A 22,235-nucleotide genomic window follows, 5' to 3' on the forward strand; every position below is an offset into this window, starting at 1 on the left:
CCAAATATTCATGTTTAAAAAGACGCTTCCTTTCTTCTCTATTCATTTCCCTCCCTTCCTTCTTTTTGACCCTATGGTGCATTTGTAATATTGAAATAATGACATTAAAATCACTTTTATCTCAACTGACTTGAGTGACTAGAATATAAGGCTAAAGGGGTTGGGAACAAAATGATTTAGATGGAGAAACTGGGAGAAAAAACTTTCTCTCAATTCAGTGATCTTCAAGTGAACTTACATTTAACAATGATGTCAGGAAAGCAGACATGTCATGTGGTCATTCATCAGATAAAACATCTATTATCAGTTCCCTTGAAAAGAAATATGTTGTGAGCCCCAAATGCAAGCTACATATGAAATTTAAAAATTTCCACATTAAAGTAGTAAGATACTAGTGGAGTTAATTTGAATATTATTTTATATAAACCTATACATCTAAATACCTTATTTCAACCTATGGTCAGTGTAAATACTATTAAGATCTTTTACATTCTTTTTTGTACTGTCCTTGAAATTCAGTTTGGCTTTTTACTTAGCTCCTATAATAATAGCCACATTTCAAGTGCTCAGTATATCTACTTGGGGCTACAAGCAGCTAAAGGCTACCATATTGCACACCACAGATCTATTGTATATAATTCAATGACAGTTTTCCCTCTCAAACTGATAGACCAAGAATAGATTTATACATTTAATAAATCTACCTTTTTCCCCCTTTCCAATGGAGAAAGAAAGAAAAAAATGTCTGTGATGAAAGCTGGCAACAAGGCCCGGTTAATAAATTTCAGGTTAAATTCTTTTTCATATAATTGTTCATTGGTTCCAGGCCTGATCACAAATGAAAAATAACTCTTTTAAGGGTGTAGACAACTTCATTCAAGGGGCAGTAAAACTGAGACATTAAAATAAATAACAAGCTGCATGTTTTTTCTAAATGAGGGGTAAAATTTTCATCCTTTCAGATGGTACAAATTTTTCATTTATAAATGTCAGAAGATCTCTCTTCCTCAAGCTAGTGACTTTATTAAACATGAATTACAAGAACTGTGCTGGTTCCCAGCAGTATTTCTCTGTAGATTAGTCTGACAATTTAAAAATATATCTATACATTTGGCAGCTCTGGGATGACTTTAATTTCTAGCCGGGAGAACTCTCATACTCAGCATTTTTGGGGGTGTGGGAATTACTATAATTAGATGCATCTAGAAAAGTTTTCTGGGAGTTGAATTGTATTGCATACTAAATCAAGTTCCATTTGATGTGCTGAGCATTTTTACCTGTCTAGCCCCAAACCCAGCGAGCACATTACCTTTCAAGCTGCTAGCACCTTCTAAGTTTTATGAATTAGATGTTGTTTTGCTATAGAAGGCAGCGAGGTTCAGAATGGTGTTGTGGGAATCCTTTGGAATCAAAACGATCTGGCTTCAAATCTTGGTTTCCTTTGTGGGTTATTTTGGGCCAGTCACTTCTGCACCTCAGATTTCCCCATCTGTGCAAAAGGCATCATAGTATCTAACTCAGAGATTGCTGTGAAGATAGATGTGATCATAAACACACAATGTTTGATGCAGACACTTGGTTAATGACAACTCTCTCCTACTGCCTTCCTCAGGTTAATGGGTAAGTGAGATTCAGTCATGCTGAATGTTCACAGATTCGGCGCTTACAGTAAGGCTTTTGTATTAGTTACCTGCCAGTCTATAACCGATTATCTCAAAATTTAGTGCATTAAAACAACAAACATTTAATCTTCCAGTTTTCCTGGGTCAGGAATCTGGGCACAGTTAGCTGGGTTCCTCTGTTTAAGGTCTCTCATGAAGTGGTAGCCAAGCAGTCAGCCAGGGTTGGATCTCATCTGAAGGCTTGACTAGGGGGAAGATTTGCCTCCAAGTTCAGTCATGTGGTTGTTGGCGGGATTCAGCTGTTGGTGGGCTCATTGGATTGAGGGTCTTAGCACCTCACTAGCTGTGGCTGGAGGCCTTTCCAGTTCCTTGCCAGTTGAACCTTTCCATACGTAGTACAGTTTAGAAAGTGGGAGCTGGTGAGGGAGGTAGGGAGAGAGAGAAACAGAAGCCTACATGTTGGTATGATCTAGGTGGTGCTGGAGGTAAAGATCCCACCTGCCAATGTGGGAGACATAAGAGGCGTGGGTTTGATCCCTGGGTGGGGAAGATATCTTGGAGAAGGGCATGGCAACCCACTCCAGTATTCTTGCCTGGAGAATCCCGTGTACAGAGGAGACTAGAGTTCATAGGGTCACAAAGAGTCAGACACGACTGAGTGACTGAGCAGTTTTGGAATACTTTGGCTGTATTCTCTTTGTTAGAATTGAGTCACTAGATCCAGCAACATTCAAGGGAGGAAATGACGTAAAAGTGTGAATTCCAGGAAGTAGGATTATTGAGGGCCATTTCGGAGGTTGCCTACTGCAGACATTTGAAGTTTTAACTTTCATGTTTCCTTGTATTACTTACCCTTCAAATGTAGGCCCTCAGCCAGTAATACAAATAAGGGTTGAACAAATCAACACTGTCAGAACAAATCAGAAGCTGCAGAAGGCCTCACATAGCCCTGATAAAGGACACTGTATTGCATGCCAATTTGATGTCTGTCTGTCTCCCCAGTTAGACTGTGAGCTCTGTGAGGACAAGGAAAGGTGTGTTCACAGCAGCAAACCAGAGTCCAGAACAGTGTTTGACACAGTTCTCTCTCAACAACTGTCAAAGTAGTGAGGGAATCAGTGAGTCCTCTTGCTTCATGCAGCAACCCAAGAGGTGGGCACAACTGTTACGCCCATTGCACAGGAAAATGGCATTCAGAGGTAAAGTGATTTTCTCAGCCTCACAGAGCTGGTAAGTGGTGGGACCGAGGAGCCCAGGAGTGTCAAGATGCTCCAAAGCCTTTGTGGAGCAGCTTACTTGACTTTGTGGAGTCATGATAGTCACATGTGAGGGGGAGACAGTGCACGTGGCCACATTTTTCAGGAAGAGCGTAGTCATCTTCTTCCACCAGGCAGCCTCTCAACTGGCAGATTCCAGCACCCACCCCACTGTGGAGGGGAACGAGCCTTCTGTGACTGTATCCTCAAGCGAATTTCTGTTTTCTTCACACCCCAGAAAGAACAAAAATCAGATGAATGACAGGGAGAGCATAGGGCAGGAAGGATGGTGCCCGTGTGAAACGGTGAGCCAAAGAAATAACTGCGGGAGGAAGGGAGCAAGGCCATCTACCATCTCTCTGCATGATTTTTATGAAGCTAATGTCTACGAGTTTCCAGTAAACATTTTGTAACTAGTTTCTCTCCGTCTCTCTGGTGTCCCTTGGCTCTTCCTCTGCTTGTTAGTTCTACCTACGTCTTTACTCTTCTTTGAGTTAAAACTTTTTTTTAAAGTTTAAATGTGGCCTAGGTGTTTTGGAAAAAAGGTGATGATAATGACCATAATTTCAGAATAAACCATGATAACAATAAAACAAACATTTGAGTGCTTACTAAGCAGCAGTCAAAATTCAAAGTGTTTTCCAAGTATGCAGTCATTTATAAGGTCCTATAGAATCATTGAGTCAATCCTCTGGATGGCTTTAAAGGCAGAAGTACTAGTTATCTATTGCTAAATAAAGAATCACCTGGAAGTCAGTGGTTTAAAGCAACAATATATACTTATTATCTCTGACAGTTTCTGTAGATGAGAAATTTGGGAGTGGCTGGGTCGTTCCAGCTCAGGATTTCTCACAATAGCCAGTCAGATATTGGTCCAGGCACAGTCATCTGAAGGCTTGATTGAGACTGAAGATTCTGCTGCCAAGATGGTTCATTCCAAGTTGGCAGGAAGCTCAGGCCCTCTCCCTGTGGGCCTATCCACAGGACTTCTTGAGTGTCCTCCCAACACAGTGGCTGACTTCATCCAGAGCAAGGGATTGGAGGGAGCAAGGAGGAAAGTGCTATGTCCTTTGAAAGTGCTATGTCCTTTGTGATCCAGCCTTCGAGGGCACCCTCTGACACTTCCACAATATCTACTGGTCACACTTGTCAGCCAGGCCAGTGTGGAGGGGATTGTGGGAGGGGACTAGAGAAAGCACAAATACCAAAAGCCAAAGATCTCTGCGTGCCATCTTGGAGACTGGCTACCACAGAAGCTGCCTTGTGGTGTGAACTGCAACCACAACCACACCAGCATCTACTTTTGCTTGAGCAATTATTATGTGCAAGGTACTGTGCAAAAGACTTCACATAGCTCACTGAATCCTGACAGCAACCCTAAGATCTAGGGTCTCTTATTATTCCCATTTTACAGATAAGGAAACTAAAGCTCAGAGAGTCTAATCATTTGCCCAAAGTCACAGACTAGGAAGTGAAGAGAACTGGAGCACAGGTAAGAAGCAGCTTATTCATTGGAAGGAATGATGCTGAAGCTGAAGCTTCAATACTTTGGCCACCTGATGCAAAGAGCCAATTCATTGGAAGAGACCCTGATGCTGGGAAAGATTGAAGGCAAGAGGAGAAGGGGACGACAGAGAATGAGATGGTTGGATGGCATCGTTCACTCAATGCACATGAGTTTGAGCAAACTCCAGCAGATAGTAAAGGACAGAGAAGCCTGGCAAGTTGCAGCTCATGGGGTCACCAAGAGTCAAACATGACTTAGCGAATGAACAATGAAGAAGAAGCTGAGCTCAAGTCCAGTTTGTGCTATTTTCATGTGTGATGTAGCTGGAGCTGCTGTGAGGAGTTGATGAGAAAAAGCATGAGAACTATAGATCATTCTACCAAAGACCACAGTGAAACAAAACTCTTTCTTCCCTTCTTTAACAATGTGAAGCCATGTTTGAAGCACACATCCAAGCTCAGAGTGTCTCATTTTTGGTAAATAAGAGCCATGAAGCACTCTGATTTTGATTTTTATGAAACCAACTGCAAAAAAAGACTTGGGATTGGCTCTCTGAGATCTGAACAATTAGCACTGGGTCCTATTACATTTTCCAGAAGCTGAGGGTCCTGTGCTTTTGATAGAATTCCAAAGAACTGGCAGAAAAAGGCAGAGGAACCAGAGATCAAATTGCCAACATCTGCTGGATAATAGAAAAAGCAAGAGAGTTTCAGAAAAACATCTATTTCTGCTTTATTGACTATGCCAAAGCCTTTGACTGTGTGGATCACAATAAACTGTGGAAAATTCTGAAGGAGATGGGAATACCAGACCACCTGACCTGCCTCTTGAGAAAACTGTATGCAGGTCAGGAAGCAATAGAAGAACTGGACATGGAACAATAGACTGGTTCCAAATAGGAAAAGGAGTATGTCAAGGCTGTATATTGTCACCCTGCTTATTTAACTTATATGCAGAGTACATCATGAGAAATGCTGGGCTGGAAGAAGCACAAGTTGGGATCAAGATTGCCGGGAGAAATAGCAATAACCTCAGATATGCAGATGACACCACCCTTATGGCAGAAAGTGAAGAGGAACTAAAAAGCCTCTTGATGAAAGTGAAAGAGGAGAGTGAAAAAGCTGGATTGAAACTCAACATTCAAAAAACTAAGATCATGGCATCTGGTCCCATCACTGCATGGAAATTAGATGGGGAAACAATGGAAACAGTGATAAACTTTATTTTTGTGGGTCCCAAAACCACTGTAGATGGTGACTGCAGCCATGAAATTAAAAGACGCTTACACCTTGGAAGAAAAGCTATGACCAATATAGATAGCATACTAAAAAGCAGAGACATTACTTTACCTACAAAGGTACATCTAGTCAAAGTTATGGTTTTTCCAGTAAGTCATGTATGGATGTGAGAGCTGGACCATAAAGAAAGCTGAGCGCTGAAGAATTGATGCTTTTGAACTGTGGTATTGGAGAAGACTCTTGAGAGTCCCTTGGACTGCAAGGAGATCCAACCAGTCCATCCTAAAGGAAACCAGTCCTGCATGTTCATTGGAAGGACTGATGTTGAAGCTGAAACTCCAATACTTTGGCCACCTGATGAGAAGAACTGACTCAATGGAAAAGACCCTGATGCTGGGAAAGATTGAAGGCAGGAGGAGAAGGGGACGACAGAGGATGAGATGGTTGGATGGCATCATGTCGATGGGCATGAATTTGAGCAAGCTCTGGGAGTTGGTGAAGGACAGGGAAGCCTGGCGTGCTGCAGTCCATGGGGTCACGAAGAGTTGGACATGACTGAACAACTGAATTGAACTGAACGGCTTATATGGAGGGAAGGCTGAGAGTGATTCAATAGAAATATAAAAACAACACTGAATGTAAAGAGGGCTTTACATAGTTAGAATGGTCTCAAAGACATTCACATATTTAAAAGATATGTGTGTGCATGTGTGTATGTGAGAGAGAGAGAGAGGGAGGGAGAGAGAGAGAGAAATTGAGACAGAGAAAGAGAGGCAGGAAGCAAACCAGGCACTTACAGAGTTGAAGTTCTTGTGCCCAAAGAAACACAAGGAAATAAGAAAGACGGTGCTGGGTCAGATCCATTCCTTCTTCCATATTCCTAATGTTTGGAGGCAAATGAATAGCTGTAGGAGAAATTATTTACTTCTTTTGTATTTTTATCAGAGGTCAGAGGCTTCACTCCAACATGCTTCCTGGAAAAATGTATGTACTCATACACACTTGAAATTTGCATAAAATATTGGGGGTTTTAAAATTTTCTGAAGCCCATGAGATGAGCACCCTAGTCCTCATGGACCCCAGAAGAAAACCCCCAGACGCGAAATGTTTTGGAGAATTTGTTTGTGTTTTCCATATTTGACAAACTACTTTGTAATATGCAACTTGCTCAACTTGCCTACATGGCATCACATTTTCTCATTACCTTGAACCGTCGTTAGTTTTAAAATTTTGACCTGATCCACTTTAACCTTTATATTTCTAGGCTAGAGCAGATAATTAAAATGCAAAGACACTGAATCTCAGTATCCTCTGTGGTTTCTCCAGTTCATCTCAAATCTAATGCGGGCATCCCATCTACATCTTCCCTTACCAGCAGTTCCCACACCCATGCCCTCCCAGCTCCTCCAAATAGGTATGGTTTATACACAGTAAAATGCACTTGCTTTAGGTGTGGGTTTTAGGGATATAGTTCTCTAAGTTTTCACAAAGGCATACAGTTATGAATATGTTGTATATAACAACAGCCACCACCACGACCATAATCAAGTTGCAGAACAGTCTCACTGCTCCACAACGTTCCCTTGTGACCCTTTGCACTGGTCCCTCTTCCCCAGGCCAGATCTTGGTATCTACCGAGCGGATTTTGGTCCCTATAGCTTCGCTTCCCTCCCTGTCCTCATTCCTCATGTCTTATAAATGGAGTCATACAGAATGCACCCTTGGAGCCTGGGTTCTTTCTCCTAGCACACTTCTGAGATTCATTCATGTTGAGCCACTTGTGACTCAGTTGGTAAAGAAGTCGCCTGCAATACAGGAGACTGGGGTTAAATCCCTGGGTCAGGAAGATCCCCTGGAGCAGGAAATGGCAACCCACTTCAGTGTTCTTGCCTGGAGAACCGTATGGACAGAGGAGCCTGGAGGGCTACAGTCCATGGGGCCCCAAGAGTTGGACACAGCTGACTTACTAAAGCAGCAACACAGGTTGCTGCATTAAGTGACAGGACACGGTTTCCTTATCCATTCCTCAGTTAATGGGTACTTACAGTCTGGGGTGAGGACTTGCATTTTTTTCTTCCTTTTTTTTTTTTTTTTTCTGGGGAGGGAAGGGGCTGGAGAGTGGAGCACGAAAGCGTCATTGATTCTTCCTCCGTCTAAATCCTCTGGGAATTGTCACCAGTGCTGTCTTGGAGCCCCAACTACACTGGAGCAGTTGTTCTTTTTGTATTTGGGCTTCTACTTTCACATTTACTTTCCTTTTCTGCAAACTGGGGCCCCAAAGTCCCTTGGTCTAGGCAGACAAGATTCAGAGCAAATAAAGCACAGGCTAAAGCTGTGTGCCTATTCCACTTGTGGTTCACCAGCAGTTTCCAAAGCACCTGAAAGCTTCTTAGAAAAGCAAAATCGCAGGCCCCACCCTATACCTACTGAGTCAGAGTCCCAGTGCGTCGGATGCATTTGAAAAGTTTGAGAAGCACTCGTCGTATTCCATATTGCTACTAAAAATAATACATATATATGTGTGTTCTCCCCGCCCCCGCCCCCCCACCATAACATTTGGCCTGTTCTTTCAACTCTTTCTTTCCCTCCCTGGAGTAAACTCATTTTGTAGTTAGTTCTGTAAAGAATTCAAGTTTGGGAGTTGAGGAGGTGGTGAGCCCGGCATCCTCGGAGGATGGAGGAACAGAAGTGGGAGGAAAAAGAGAAAGAGAAGGCGAGGACAGAACTTGGACTGTTAGATCCTCGTAGCCAGAGGAGGTTGGTGGCGAGCGGCCGCCAGGCCGGACCCTCCGCGGCCCCCTTGGCGGCCTCTCTGAGTCTGGACACCCGGGCAGGACACGGGCGCTGCGCGGCCCGGATGCTAGCGAAAACTTCGCGGAGCGGGGCCGGGCCGGCCGGGCCGAGGAGGGCGGGGCGGGCGGGAGGCGGGACCGCGGGGGCGGGGCCGGCGCGGCGAGGGGCGGGGTCGTCGCCGAGGCCGCGGGGGCAGCGACGGCGCCGGGCAGCGGGAGCGGCGGCCGCGCCATGTGGCTGCTGGGGCCGCTCTGCCTGCTGCTGAGCAGCGCCGCGGGTGAGTCGGGGGGCGTCCGGAGAACTTTCTGCGGGGCGCGGGGCGCGGCGGCGGGGCTGCGATCGTGCCCCCTCCCCTTGCCCGGGCTGCGTCTCCCGGCGCGGGTGTGCACAGAGGGCGGACCCCGGCGCCGGGCTGGCCGGGACCCCGGCGAGGGGCCGCGGCGGGGTGCGCGCTGTCCTATTGTGTGGGCGTGCGCGCCGGCTTGTGGTGTGTGCACGGGCGGGGCTTTGTGTGCAGTCCGGCTCTGGGGAGCCCGGCAGCTGCCCCGATTGGGCGTAGCTGGAGACTTCGTGCGTGTGTGTGTGTGTGTGCGCGCGCGCTGTGTGTTGTGTAGAAGAAAGGAAGAAGGGTTAGAGAGGAGAGAACGCTTCCTTGATCCCAGCATCCCAGACGCGGGGTGCTGGGTGCTGCCTTAGCCTCCCCAGGGCCCCTTTGGGTTCTCTTGTGCGCACCCCGGTGCCTCAGTTTCGTACCTGGACCGTGGGGCGGGTGGTATCGCCCTTCCCTTCCATTCCTCCCTGGGACTGTGTTTGGTTTGGGCAAAGGGAGATGAAGCAGGGCCGGACCTGGGAATTATTCATCTTTCCCACTGATTCTGGGAGCAAGACATTTATTTAAATCATCTGATCACCCCCCACTCGCCCTACGGCGGACGCCCTGTCCGGCAGCATGCCCTGGGCTTCATCTGCCGCCCTTTGAACCTGGCATCGCCTTTAGCGTGTGCACCCTGAGGTCTTCAGGAACAGCGTGAGTTCCCTGGAACTTTTCTGCTGATGTGGGCACGCTCCAAATTCCATCCCGGAGCTGTTCCCCTGCCCCTGCCCGCTGGTCACAGCTGTCAGCTGCCCCTCCTAGGGTCTGCCGCCCTTGACCCTCCCATATTTATTTCTGGGCAGCTGATGCACGGCAAAGTAGATGACAGGGCAGCGTGAACTTTCTTCGTCAAGAAGCTGGCTTGCCTGAAGTTGGTGCCATCTACATGTCTAATTCATGCCCCATTCTCCCAGATACTTCTAGCTACTTGAGGTGGAAGTATCTTTGGGGGTGTGTTTGTTGGGGAAGTTGAGCCTCACTTAATTCCAGGCTTCCCCCTCCCGGCCAGATGTGCACTAGGAAAGACAAACCCTCCTCCTGGTTTGGAGTCCCTAGTCCTGGCTATCCTGAGAATCTGCTGGGTAGCCTTCCCCCACTCTAAGACCTATGACATCATCCCCACTCCTCTGAGACTCCTGCTTAGATGTCTGTGGGTTTTCTGAGGCTTCCAGGGAGGGTGGAATGCTGGTGGCTGCTGTGGATTTTTTAACCAGGTGTGGGTCAGAGTGTCCTGGACTACTCAGCCACCCCAGGGAGAGGGTTCCCAGGGGGGCGTTGGCAGTCACAGGTAGGGACGAGTGATTATTTGGAGGCTGTTAGAACTGGGAGGTTTCCCGGACATCTCAGACACAAAGACCTGCCTAGATTCATGCTTTCCATTTGCATTGACCCAGTGTGTCCCCTGATAAAACCCAAGTGGGACAGTCCGGAAGCCAGGTCTTGTGCGTGTCCTCAGGGAACTGCCTGCGGCCCAGTAGAAGCAGTTATTTATTGCATCTCCCAGTTCGTACTGGGTGGCTTTCATTAAGTCTTCATCACTGTAAAAATAGCTGTAAAGTTAATTTTGTCTTTCTCTGGTCAGCAGTGGTTAATATGTGTGTACATGTGAATAGGGCTAAAATAAGTAAAATAGAGTGGGTTTGAGCAAACTCGAGTGAAGGGAAACCTGGTGTGCTATGGGGTTCAAAGAGTTGGACACAACTGAAGAACAGTCATGGTGGGGAGGGAAGGATCGGGGGTGGCAGTCACAAAGCACCTTGCTGTCCCAAGCGGTGGTTTTCTATTATCTGTGTGCCTTGGGCTTGTGTGGTTTTGAGTCACCTTTACAGTGAGTTGCTAGTTTAGAAACCGTCCAGGCAGGTTGAAGTGTGTGCATTTTTCCTGTTATATTAAGTATCACCCTTCTAGCAGGGATTCCACTTTGCCCTAACGTGTCACTGGAGAACAGGGCTGGTCACGTCTCCTGAAGCCTGCATGGTAGGTCAGTTCGTAGTGGGCCAGAGACCCTGTCCTTCTGCCCCATATCCTCCATCTCCATCCTCTTTTGGGAAGTTGATCGAACAAGAAAGATGATCAATGCCAGTGCTTTGGCACTTTGGATTTCTTTCTCCTGTTGATAGACTGTGAAGAAACTCGGGGGTCAGAGTGGAGCCTTAGTCTGAGTTTCAGATCTTTGTAGGACTGGAAGGACACTGACATTTCAAGAGCAATCTGGAGGCCTCTGTTTTTCAGGAGCCTTCTTAGACACCTTCGCGTGCATGTGTGTATTTTTTCCTTCCTTTGTTTTTATTGTTTGTGTTAGGGAAGTGAAGCATCGATTTCAACCGTTATTATTTTTTAATGTATCCGGTGAGAAAGGCTCAGGCCATTTGAGATCCAGCTTTCCTTACCGAGGTGGGCTCGGTGGGTTTAAGTGCGTGGATGCTGAAGGATGTCTAATGGTGGGCAGGCCTTGCGGGGTTAGACGGCTCACCTCCTTACTGGTTGACCTTTCAGGAACTCTCTGACCTTTTCTACCTGTCAGTGAAAAGGCTTGATTTCCCCAGTGTGTACCCAGGAGTGTGGGTGTTGACATTTTCTCCTGCAGCGATCTGCTTAGTGATGTGAGCAGGTGGGTTTTATTATTATTATTATTTTTAAATGAACTGAGTGTCTTCGTGCAGCCTAGGCCGCTCGATGAGGCTGTGTGCAGCAAGTACAAATAAACACACCTTGTTGCTTTTCGTCTTCAAAGAGATGGACGAAGGCTCCCTGCTGGGGTGCGAGGTGTTTTTTTCCTGACAGTCCACTTAGGCCTGTACCTTTGTGATAAGTGAGGGAGAGGCCCGGGATGTGAGCCAGTAGCAGAGGGAGGGTCTCCAAGACTGGTTTAGGTGCCTTGCTGTCAAGGACGCCAGAAGAACCTGAAAGTGGGTTTGAACCTGAAAGTGGGTTTGTGTCGTCTTCTTCTTGAAAGAGTTTAGAGAACTGGGAATTGGAAGAGTTTCTAATCAAATAATCTCCTACGAAAGTCATGGCCTTTTCCACCTTGCCCTCTTCCACGGGCAAGGAGAGAAGAGGGAACCCAGTATCTGTGGACCGTTGTCTCCTACGTGTGAGATGCTTTGCTCGCCCTTGAAACACGTGATTCCGTTGCGTTTTTCCAACGATATTGTGTGACAGGAAGTCATTTTGTGGTCCGTGAAAGATTATCTGTACCCAGGGTGCCAGATTCTGACTCGAGTTTCTCTCTGGGCCCCCAGTCTGGGCTTTCCGCCCTATTTCCGGGCATCCTTCCATGCCTTTCCCCCTACATGCTTTTGTGAATTAACAATCCATGAGTTTGTTTCCATAAACAGCCCCCCTTCCCAAATCTGTTCACTTTGCAGTCACAGCAGTTGGTATTTGTGGTAAATACGTAAAAATAAATCCCAGTCCTTGAGTAAAGATAGAACTTTCAAAATAGCACCCATATTTTTGCTCTGTGCATGGGAAAGGCATGTCTGGCAGGGAGAGACCATTGGACATGGTTCCATTTCTTGACCCGAGGTGTAGTTACAGGGGGGTTTGTTTTCATTCATTAAATTCTATATTTACCTTTCCCCCCTTTTCTTACATGTTTATGGTATTTTACAATTAAAAAATGAAAGACAACTCAGAGTGATGGAACTGGTTTTAGCTCTGAGAGAGCCCTGGGGGAAAATCTATTTTTGGTTGTGGAGTTATCTTGTTTGTTCTCTTTCCCTCTTTCTCTCTTTGGAATATTTTGGAAATGCCTGGGCCATCCTAACTGTGCAGCTATTTTTGCCTCTGCATCTACCTGACAACTGGGGAGGTTTTTAAACACGGCTGCTCCTGTGTAAATAAAAGGAGCTTTTATTGTGATTGTTGTGAAATAATCTACTTTTGGGGTCTTGAGGAGTGCCCTTAAAACGTCTACTAGGAGAAGAGCCAGGTACTCTGAGGATACAGGATTTGCCTATCATATCTATTTGATGTTTGCTATTGCTCACAGGATAAGTAAACTTTTGGTGGCTTAGCTGGTAAAGAATCCGACTGCCATGCAGGAGACCCAGGTTCGACCCCTGGGTTGGGAAGATCCCCTGTAGAAGGGAATGGCTACCCGCTTCAGTGTTCTTGCCTGGAGAATCCCATGGACAGAGGAACCTGGCAGGCTGCAGTCCATGGGGTCGCAAAGAGTTGGACACAACTGAGCAACTAATCACACACACACACACATACAAACACACACACGATAAGTATACTTGGGTGACAGGATAACTGCTGGGTCAGAGGGATGGCAGGTATTTATTTCAGATAGGATGGTTAGGGTTTCTGGAGGTGGCTACAGGGATGTGGTTTATCTGGGGAAGCATCTCTCAGCCTCGGTGCTGTTGACGTTGGGACTGGAGAGTTCTTTGTTGGGGGGGGGAGCTGTCCTTTGCATTGTAGGTTGGTTAGCAGCACCTCTGGGCCTCCGTGCCAGAAGCAGCCTCCTTCTCCCTGCCTCCCTGAGTTGTGACAACCAACAGTGTCTCCAGCTGTTACCACATTTCCCTTGAGGGCAGAATCAGCCCAGCTTGAGCACCCCAGTTGCGAACCCTGGGTCTGCTGTGAGCATTACCCACCTGGCCACACATCTGGAGCGTTCTTACTGCTCATCTTAGAAGTGTCTCCCAGATACAGCGATTCAGGGTGGCGTTCTCCTCCCAAGGGTCTCTTAGTCATCAGGTTTCTGCTTTCTGTTTCTGCAACCCCACAAGTTCAATGTGAAAATAGGTTTTGTCTAGAAATAGCCTCAGCCATGACCTTTTGCTCCTGCTTCTTGCTTTTGTGTGATAGTGAAAGCAAGTGAAGCTGGAGATGGTGGATCTTGTTCGCTTGGGAGAGACAGGCTGAGGGAGCAAGTAAAAGGCAGGTGGTGGGTGACACCGGAGCCGCTTGGTTCCCTGAAGACCTTTTAGACTTGGGAGGTTCACTGTCCGCGTGAGCTGGAGGAGAAGTGCCCTCAAGGTTTGCCTTGGGAGCTGCATGTTGAAATCTCTCCCTGGAAGTCCCCCTGCCTCCACCCCACAGAGCGGCCATTGTTTCTCTCGGTTCCCCTTCCCTCCCCAGGGTTCCTTCCCCCTTCCCATCAAAAGCTTTTACAACTGGAGTTCCTTCTCTAGGTGGGCGGGGGATTGTCTGTACTAAGCAGCCAGTGAGCTTTGGAGAAATATGCATCTTCTACTTTCTTCTCTGAAGTCCTTTGAAAGTTAAGCTCTGCGTCACTTAGTAACTGTTGCATTCCTTTAAGACACTTTGCCTTCCAGCTGTCCGGCTCCTTTGTTCAGTGGTGGCCAGCCTTCCTTGAGTTTTTAGCTTCTTCCTCTCTTCAGAAGACCAGCATGGATGTGCAGTGTCTGCCACTGTCTTCTTCTGCGTGTGAGGTCTCAGGGAGAAAGGCGCTACCAAGAAAGCAGTGCTGGGTGTGGAGGGGAGAAGTGTCTGTTATCTTCCATCAGACACATGAGCCTCAAATCATACCCTGTCCCCAAAGCCTTCTCCAGTGAGTCTTGTTTTCTTCCCTTTTGTCTCTGGGTAACTTGAAAACTCTTCTCGAAGCTTTACAGTATGTTCCCTACATGGGAATGGGTTCCATTCCAAGAGGGCATTTGTAAGTCCAATTTGTTCATAAGTTCAACGAAGTTAGCCCAGGTACCCAACTAACAGAATCGTCTATGTAATACTGTTCTGTAATATGTTTATAATACTTTTCACACAAATAATACATAAAAAACAAACACAAAAAAATAAACATTTTTAATCTTACAGTACAGTGTCTTGAAAGGTGTAGTGTTAGTCACTCGGTTCTGTCCGACTCTTTGTGACCCCATGGACTGAGCCCTCCAGGCTCCTCTGTCCGTGGAATTCTCCAGGCAAGAATACTGGCATGGGTAGCTAACCCCTTCTCCAGGAGATCTTCCTGACCCATACAGGGGCTGACGTCAAATGGAGAGGCAAGAAGAGTTACTGACTGGAGGAGGGAGGCAGGTGGGAGATGGTAGAGTTGAAGGATTGTCAGCAATAGGAGACGGAGAGTAAGCCGCAGTTTCACTCACAACTGCCATTGATGGCACAGGTCCTGGTTCTGTTGGAACGAGATGCACATTTGCATCTTTGAAAGTTTGCAACTTGAAGGTTCAAGTGTAGGGGACTTATTGTCTTTGACTGTTCACTAGTGTGGTACCAGCTCTGTGCTCTAGTTGGGGCAGAGCTGTGTAGAACTTATTCTTGGCCCTTGAAGACTTGAATGATCCAGTGGTTGGAAATGGGGTTGTTTACCTCTGTCATGATCTGGGAAGGGCAGAGGCACTCCTCCAGCAAGTGGGGTTTTGGAGGCATTGTGTTCCTAAATGTGAAGACATACTGATGGATCTATGACCTTCATGAGAACAGAGCTGTGTGGATGTCACAAGGCTTTGGCAAACCTGGATATCCAGTCATTGGGAATATTTAATGGATGATTCATTCTTTTCTTAAAATTTTTATTTTTATACAACTTTTAAAGGTTACTTTTCATTTGCAGTTATTATAAAATATTGACTATGTTCTCTATGTTGTACAATACATCCTTGTACACCCACTTACACCCACTGCCCCACTGGTGACCACTAGTTTGTTCTTTACACCTGTGAATCAGCTTTGTTTATGTTATATTCACTAGTTGTGGTATTTTTTTAGATTCCACATATAAGTGATGTCATATAGTATTTCTCTCTGACTTATTTCACTAAACATAATGCCCTCCAGGTTGGATGGGCCATTCTTGATAAGGGTTTAGAGGTGATGGCACATGTCCTAGCTTGCTTCTTTAGCTATCCAGATAAAATTTGGGGGTACATCTATTGGTATTCTAAGGTTCTTTTAACTCTAGGCTTATGAAATTCTAATGAGACGTTTCTTCTGGGGCTGTGGGCAGCAATCTTCTTTATCTTGGCATACTTCCTACAGACACATATATGCCAAAGTAAAGTGAAAGTGGAATCACTCAGTTGTGCCGACTCTTTGCAAGCCCATGGACTATACAGTCCATGGAGTTCTCCAGGCCAGAATACTGGACTAGGTAGGCTATCCCTTCTCCAGTGGATCTTCCTGACCCAGGAATCAAAGTGGGGTCTCCTGCATTGCAGGCTAGCACACACACATATATGATAAATATGTGTATATATGTATAATATACATATCTTGGTATATATATACATATATCTTAGAGTATGTGTATATATATGTCTTTATATATATATATCTCCTACCTCTTTTAGTCTCTAATCCTACTAGATTGTAAACTCATTAATGGCTAGAATCATATGTTAAATGTATATGTCATATTTCTCATTTCTTTTGTGGAATCTAGGAACATAATAATGGCTGCCAATCACTGGAGGGTTTTCTACCTGGCAGGATGCCAAAACTGCACATGTATCATTTCATTATAATCTTCCTGAATTAAAAGCATTATCAAAATAATACCTTGAATATATGCTTATTATAAAAATTTCAAACACAATAGAAGTCATTATAGTAAAGCATTAACATCTTTCTTTATTCTCTGTTTATGTTTCTTATTTCTTTTTAAAGTTACTATTAACTGTCTGGTATATATCAGTTTAGTCCTTGTGGATTTATACACACACATGCATGTGTGCCCATAGAGTTAATGAGCTCATACTTGTCTATATTTCTAGTTTTTTGACTTGCTTTTTGAAAATGTTGTATTTTATCAATTCTACTTTGAGATATACACATTGGTCACACCTGCCTCCTGTCGTTTAGACATTCCATTTATTCCCAAGCACTTGGCATTTTCATTCACTTCACTTGCAGTTCACTTTCTCAGTTTGTAAATGGCACTCTTTTTGCCTCTATCTCAGAAACAAAATGTGATATATCTTCAAGCGCCTGACTTTAAAGTGCTTGGCTCATTCTTTGCAAGAAAATGTGGTCCTGGACTTCCCTGGTGGTACAGTGGATAAGAATCTGCCTGCCAGCGCAGGGGGCACGGGTTCAGTCCCTGGTCTGGGAAGGTTCCACATGCCGCAGAGCAGCTAAGCACATGTGCCACAACTACTACAGCCCACGTGCCCAAGAGCCCATAGACCACAACTACGGAGCCCACATGTTGCAACTACTGAAGCCCGTGGGCCTAGAGCCTGTGATCCGCAGCAAGACAAGCCACCGCAATGAGAAGCTGCCGCACTGCAATGAAGAGTAGCTCTTGCTTGCTGTGACTAGAGAAAGCCCGTGCATAGCAAAGAAGACCCAGGGCAACCCTAAATAAATTAATTAATCAGCTAAGAAAGAAAATATTGAATTGTAATCATTCTCCAGTGACAGATACTAGCTTTGCTGTTTTCATATTTATGTAGTTTCCTTGCCCTTTGTATACACAATAATCTTTCATTCCAGTGCAAAATTTTAGTGTCGTATTTTAAAAGCTTTCTAAATAGCAGGTAAATTCAGCCTCTGCATTTCCAACAATACACAGTACTGGATGGAAATGATGACACACCTTCCAAGTGTGTGACCAAGTTCTCCCAGGTGCTGAGAGTGACCAGCAGGTCACAGCCTCTGTTTACTCTGTGCTCTCGTAAGGTCTTGTTGGCTATTGGGCACCCCTTGAGTTCAGAGATGCTACAGTGTTAAAGGTAAATTAGGCACATCCTCATTTCAGAGATGTTCCAGTACCAAAGGGATGTGTCTTCTTGGCCATCTTTCTCTTAGTGTTTCTGTAACTATGCATTCTTTTAAAAACAGCTTTAAAAACATTTCGTATACGTCAGTACTGTAATTTTTTTCATGCGTCTGCTGATGAATCCTATTTCATTTTCACAGCATTCGTTTAGGTAGATAGTATGCTCTGCCATTGTGGAGATGGGGAAACTAGAAGACTAAAGAAATTTCCCAACCCTGTAGCCAGTAAGAGGTGGTTTCAGAATTCACATGTAGATCTGCCCAACTTAAACCTGTTCTCTTGACTGCTGTCTCTACTGCATTGGCATTGAGCAGACATTCAAGTTCATGTGTGTTGGAAGAAGGAGGTGTACTCCTAGATGGTGCTAGAGAGTTCTGTCATTGGTGAGTGGTGTCAGTATTGATTCCTTGCTTATTATGTTGGATAGAATAATCTGTTGGAGAGCCATTGGTCAGGAGGCATCTCAAGTTGTTTTTATTCAAGTGGCCTGTCCTCGGCAGATTGAAATTGACATTTTGCTGGTTCCCCCTATGGAAGACTTGTTGTTTTAGGCATTTAAATTGGCTTTTGTAGAGGTTTTCTTTATTAAAAGAAACAATAGCAACAATAAACAAATTATTTCAGCACCATGAGACTTGCCTTTTAATGTATTCATGATGGAGATGTTTTTCCCCCTTTGGTGGAAATATTTTGCTGGAATACCAACCAAAAGTAATTTCTTTTTGGTCAGTACTTCCTTCAAGTAGCGCTGGCTGCCAAAGAGAAGTGCCCACTGTTTATAAAGTCTAAAAATAGATTTTTAAGACAAAAATATAGTGCTGATTATAACGCCTCATCTAAAAAGAAAACTTTTTAAAAGTTTTGTCTTTCTCACTCTGAGGTTAAGCTGGTATGGTTCACATATGGGAGAACTTTTTCCGAGCTAGTCATTGATGTTATTTGTTGTGGAAGGTGAGATGTTAATGTACTGCCCCAGAAAGAAATCATAGCCGCAAAGAATTTGCCCCATTTTGTTACCTCAAACCAAGGGGCTCTTATGGGCAGTAGGTCCTGTCTTGTGAGGAAATAACATTGTAGGTCTGAAAGGCGTTAATAACTACAGGCAGACCATAATAAGCTTCAGGATTCCAAACCCTCACTCCTAAGTTCTCTCCTGAAACCTATCTCTCTTTTTAACGAGTCTTTGTGCTACCAGGGGACTGTAAACTGGATGAATTTGTAGGTGCTTAAGTCCAGCTGCGGTTTGTGACAGGCAGCATGGCAAGACTGAAGACAAGGGCTGTCTCTGGCCTGGAGGGAGGCTGCCGAGAGGCGGGACAGCCCGTTAGTTGCCTCTGGAGCTGGGTGCTGGAGGGGCATGGCCCATATGAATAACTTGATTTAGAAGACGTACCTACCCAAGGTGCCAGTGTTCCATGTGGGACACTCGTGTGTCTGTTGGCAGAGCGAAATGAAAACATAAAAGGTGTGTAATTTTATTGCATTAAAAATCTGTTCTCGTTATTATAAGGCCCAGTGAGGTTAGCTTTGGGGATATCACAAGTGTGCTGTCTTTGATGGCCTCACTGGAACATTTTTCTTCGGCTTCTGCCTTGAATCAGGGCAGTGTTCTCTAGGAGAACTAATTGGACATGGCTAAGAAGTGAGCCCTCGTGACACTTGTAGCTCCACAGTCAGTTGGAAAAAAAAAAACTTTTCAATTGCTTTGGAAAGTGCTAAATTTAGCTTGTTGTTTTTAATTATAAAAATAAAGATGGGGGAGTTTGGGGATGATGGAAGAGTGATTAGTAGCGGGGGTGTTTCATTAGTAAAAATTTCATCAGAAAAAAATCCAAAGCTATAAGACATGGTTGATGCCAAGAGAAACCAGAGCAGAACTGAATGGAGGCTTCAAAAGCAGATTTTGTAAAATTTGATTAAAAGGTATGATAGGAGGGTGCTCAGCTAGCAGGGGTGTGGCATGGCAGGGCTGGAAAGAGTGGACGGTAATTGATGTAGAAGAGAAAGGCTCACATCAGGAATAATCTATAGTAATTAAAGATTGAACTAACCTTGTAAATGTTACAGAGAAGCGATAAACATCTGTGGTAACCTATGAAGGGCAGCAGCAATGCAGTAGGGGAAGATTTAGCATGCCCAGAGTTCATTTGTGTTGCCCAAGTTGATGATAATGACAATCCAGGAAAAGCTAACAGATGTCAAAAATATACTAAGGGTGCTTGATTTTTTGAATAAGAAACATACCAGGGAAATTGGAGTGGATCAGGAGTTGGACTGTATATTCAAGGAAAGGAACACTGTCCGTCACTGAGGGGGCAATCTCAGGATCTTTTGAAAGTCCCCAGGAAGTGTAATTTAGCAATAATCCTGACAGAAGAAAGAACTCTCCCATTCTTGTGTGATTCAAATTCCACGAGGCCAGATGGGGTCATGCAAGCTTCTTTAATGTCCATCTTATTTGTTCTTATAGTCCAGCACCTGAGTCAGGGCTTGGCTTGGCGTCCGTCACACAATAGGATCTCCTGTAAGTTACCTGGAAGGCACGGAGGAGATCGCTGAAGATAAGGGACTGTGACTTTGAAAAGGGGAAGAGGTTGAGGGAAGGATGAAATTGAGATGTTGCCCTTTGGTGACACATTGTTTCTGCTCTAGACTTTGAAACAGTCTCAGTCAGCATCAAAGACCTGGAGAGATCTTTATACTGGAGACACTTGTGGCTTAAAAGAAAATGACAAAAAGAAAGAGCACTTGTAGAGGAAAATGGATTATAGCCGTTTTAAAGTCATGTGATAAATTAGACAATTAAGAGTCTAGCATGTGGCATATAAAAAGGGTTTCTGACAGGTGAAAGAAAACTGCTGTGCCTCTTAATTCCACTTGAAGGGAATTTACACAGTTTACTTAACAAATATGAGAAGTTACTGGGAGGAAAGAGTTGAAAACAGTTCCGTCTCATGAAATATCAGTGTTAAAAATGTTAAATAATAAGAAACTTAAGGTTATCTTCTGGCCTAATCTAAAAGGAAGTAAAACTTGCTACTGAGACCACACAAATGATTCAAGGAAGGAAGCGCATCAATCAATATAATCTTAGAGGGAAGTGGAGGATGATAGGAATACATCAATTATAAGACCAAGGGTACAGCAAAATGTTAGTAACTCTTGTGAAAAAAAATCACCCAGCTATTCTTCATAGGCGATGTGGTACACTTCAAGAGACCTAGAGTGAGAAGTTAGGGAAATAAAATTCTATATGCCAAGGCTTCTTTTGCGGTATCAGATAAGTAATTGCATAGCATTAAGCAGTAAGATAGATAAACAGAGTTACTGTAAATGGCAAAGGTTTCATTAAACAACAAGTATCTGATAATCCCATGTAAACAGACATGAAGAATTAGAGACATAATTAAAGGATGTTGAAGGTTCTTGGATAAAATTAGCAAGTGCTTGCCAAATTTTGGAATGTTAAAATATTTAGAGATTACCTAATTTTAACATTTCAAAGAAAAGGTCTGTAGGAATAGTCGTGTGTTAGTCAGTAGTGTCCGACTCTTTGCGACCCCGCGGACTGTAGCCCACCAGGCTCCTCTGTCCATGGGATTCTCCAGGCAAGAATACTGGAGTGGGTAGTCATTTGCTTCTCCAGGGGATTTTCTTGACCCAGGGATCGAACCCGGTCTCCTACATTGCAGGCAGATTCTTTACCATCTGAGCCACCAAAATGTGCTGGTGACTTGACGATGAGTGTCTGCAGTCAGGAGCAGTGGGTGAGACAAGCGGCCTCCTCGGGACACCCCTGGGGTGTCTTTCCTCCACACAGCTGCTCCCTGGGTTTGTGGAAGTGTTTGCTAACGGAAGCTTTGGGGATAAAATCCTCCCTGCTAATGAGATGAGAAGATTGATTAAGCTTCGACTTGGGCTTAGTCTGGCACCAGCGTCTGTGGGTGGGAATTTACAAGAGCAGTTTAAGGCCTGCCATATGGATAGAAAAGGAGGCTTTGCAAAAGTGATTGAAAAGAAAAGGCTATTTTTGCTTTTATATCTTAGGAAGCATTGACATTATTTAGATTATTAGAAAACATTTTCCTGGTCCAGTATAGTATATTTTCTCCTTAAAATGGTGGTATTATCATGGGATTATGTAAGAGCTTTGCTACTCACAATGTGGGTCTCCAGGCCAACAGCATCAGCATCACCTGAATCAGAACCTGCATTTTAAGAAGATCCTTGAGCGATTCCGACTTGAATTAAAGTTTGAGATGCACTGATGTGGTCACTAAGAATACAGGCTTTCAAATGAACCAGCCTGGGTTGAAATCCCAGCTCATTGCCTCAGCTTTGGCCAGGTTTCTTCAACTTTTTCCTGCCCACTGTGTCTTCATCTGTAAATAGGGATAATAATGGACACCACCCTTGTGGCAGAAAGTGAAGAAGAACTAAAGAGCCTCTTGATGAAAGTGAAAGAGGAAAGTGAAAAAGTTGGCTTAAAGTTCAACATTCAGAAAACTAAGATCATGGCATCCGGTCCCATCACTTCATGGCAAATAGATAGGAAACAGTGGAAACAGTGTCAGACTTTATTTTTCTGGGCTCCAAAATCACTGCAGATGGTGATTGCAGCCATGAAATTAAAAGACGCTTACACCTTGGAAGGAAAGTTATGACCAACCTAGACAGCATATTAAAAAGCGGAGACATTACTTTGCCAACAAAGATCTGTCTAGTCAAGGCTA

At 44.6% G+C, this 22,235-nt stretch overlaps 1 protein-coding gene across 3 annotated transcripts in view; it reads left to right on the forward strand.

Moving 5' to 3' along the window:
• The first annotated feature begins 8,572 nt into the window (after positions 1-8,572).
• Positions 8,573-22,235, forward strand: part of LDLRAD3 (low density lipoprotein receptor class A domain containing 3) — a 263,153-nt gene continuing 249,490 nt past the window's right edge. For all 3 annotated transcript variants that reach the window (XM_043482557.1, XM_043482560.1, XM_043482561.1), the window contains exon 1: positions 8,573-8,693. In XM_043482557.1, coding sequence (XP_043338492.1) covers positions 8,648-8,693 — 46 coding nt within the window. In that variant the 5' untranslated portion in view covers positions 8,573-8,647. The remainder of the gene's footprint in view (positions 8,694-22,235) is intronic.

This window comes from Cervus canadensis, chromosome 11 (assembly GCF_019320065.1).
Source record: "Cervus canadensis isolate Bull #8, Minnesota chromosome 11, ASM1932006v1, whole genome shotgun sequence".
NCBI lineage: Eukaryota > Metazoa > Chordata > Mammalia > Artiodactyla > Cervidae > Cervus > Cervus canadensis.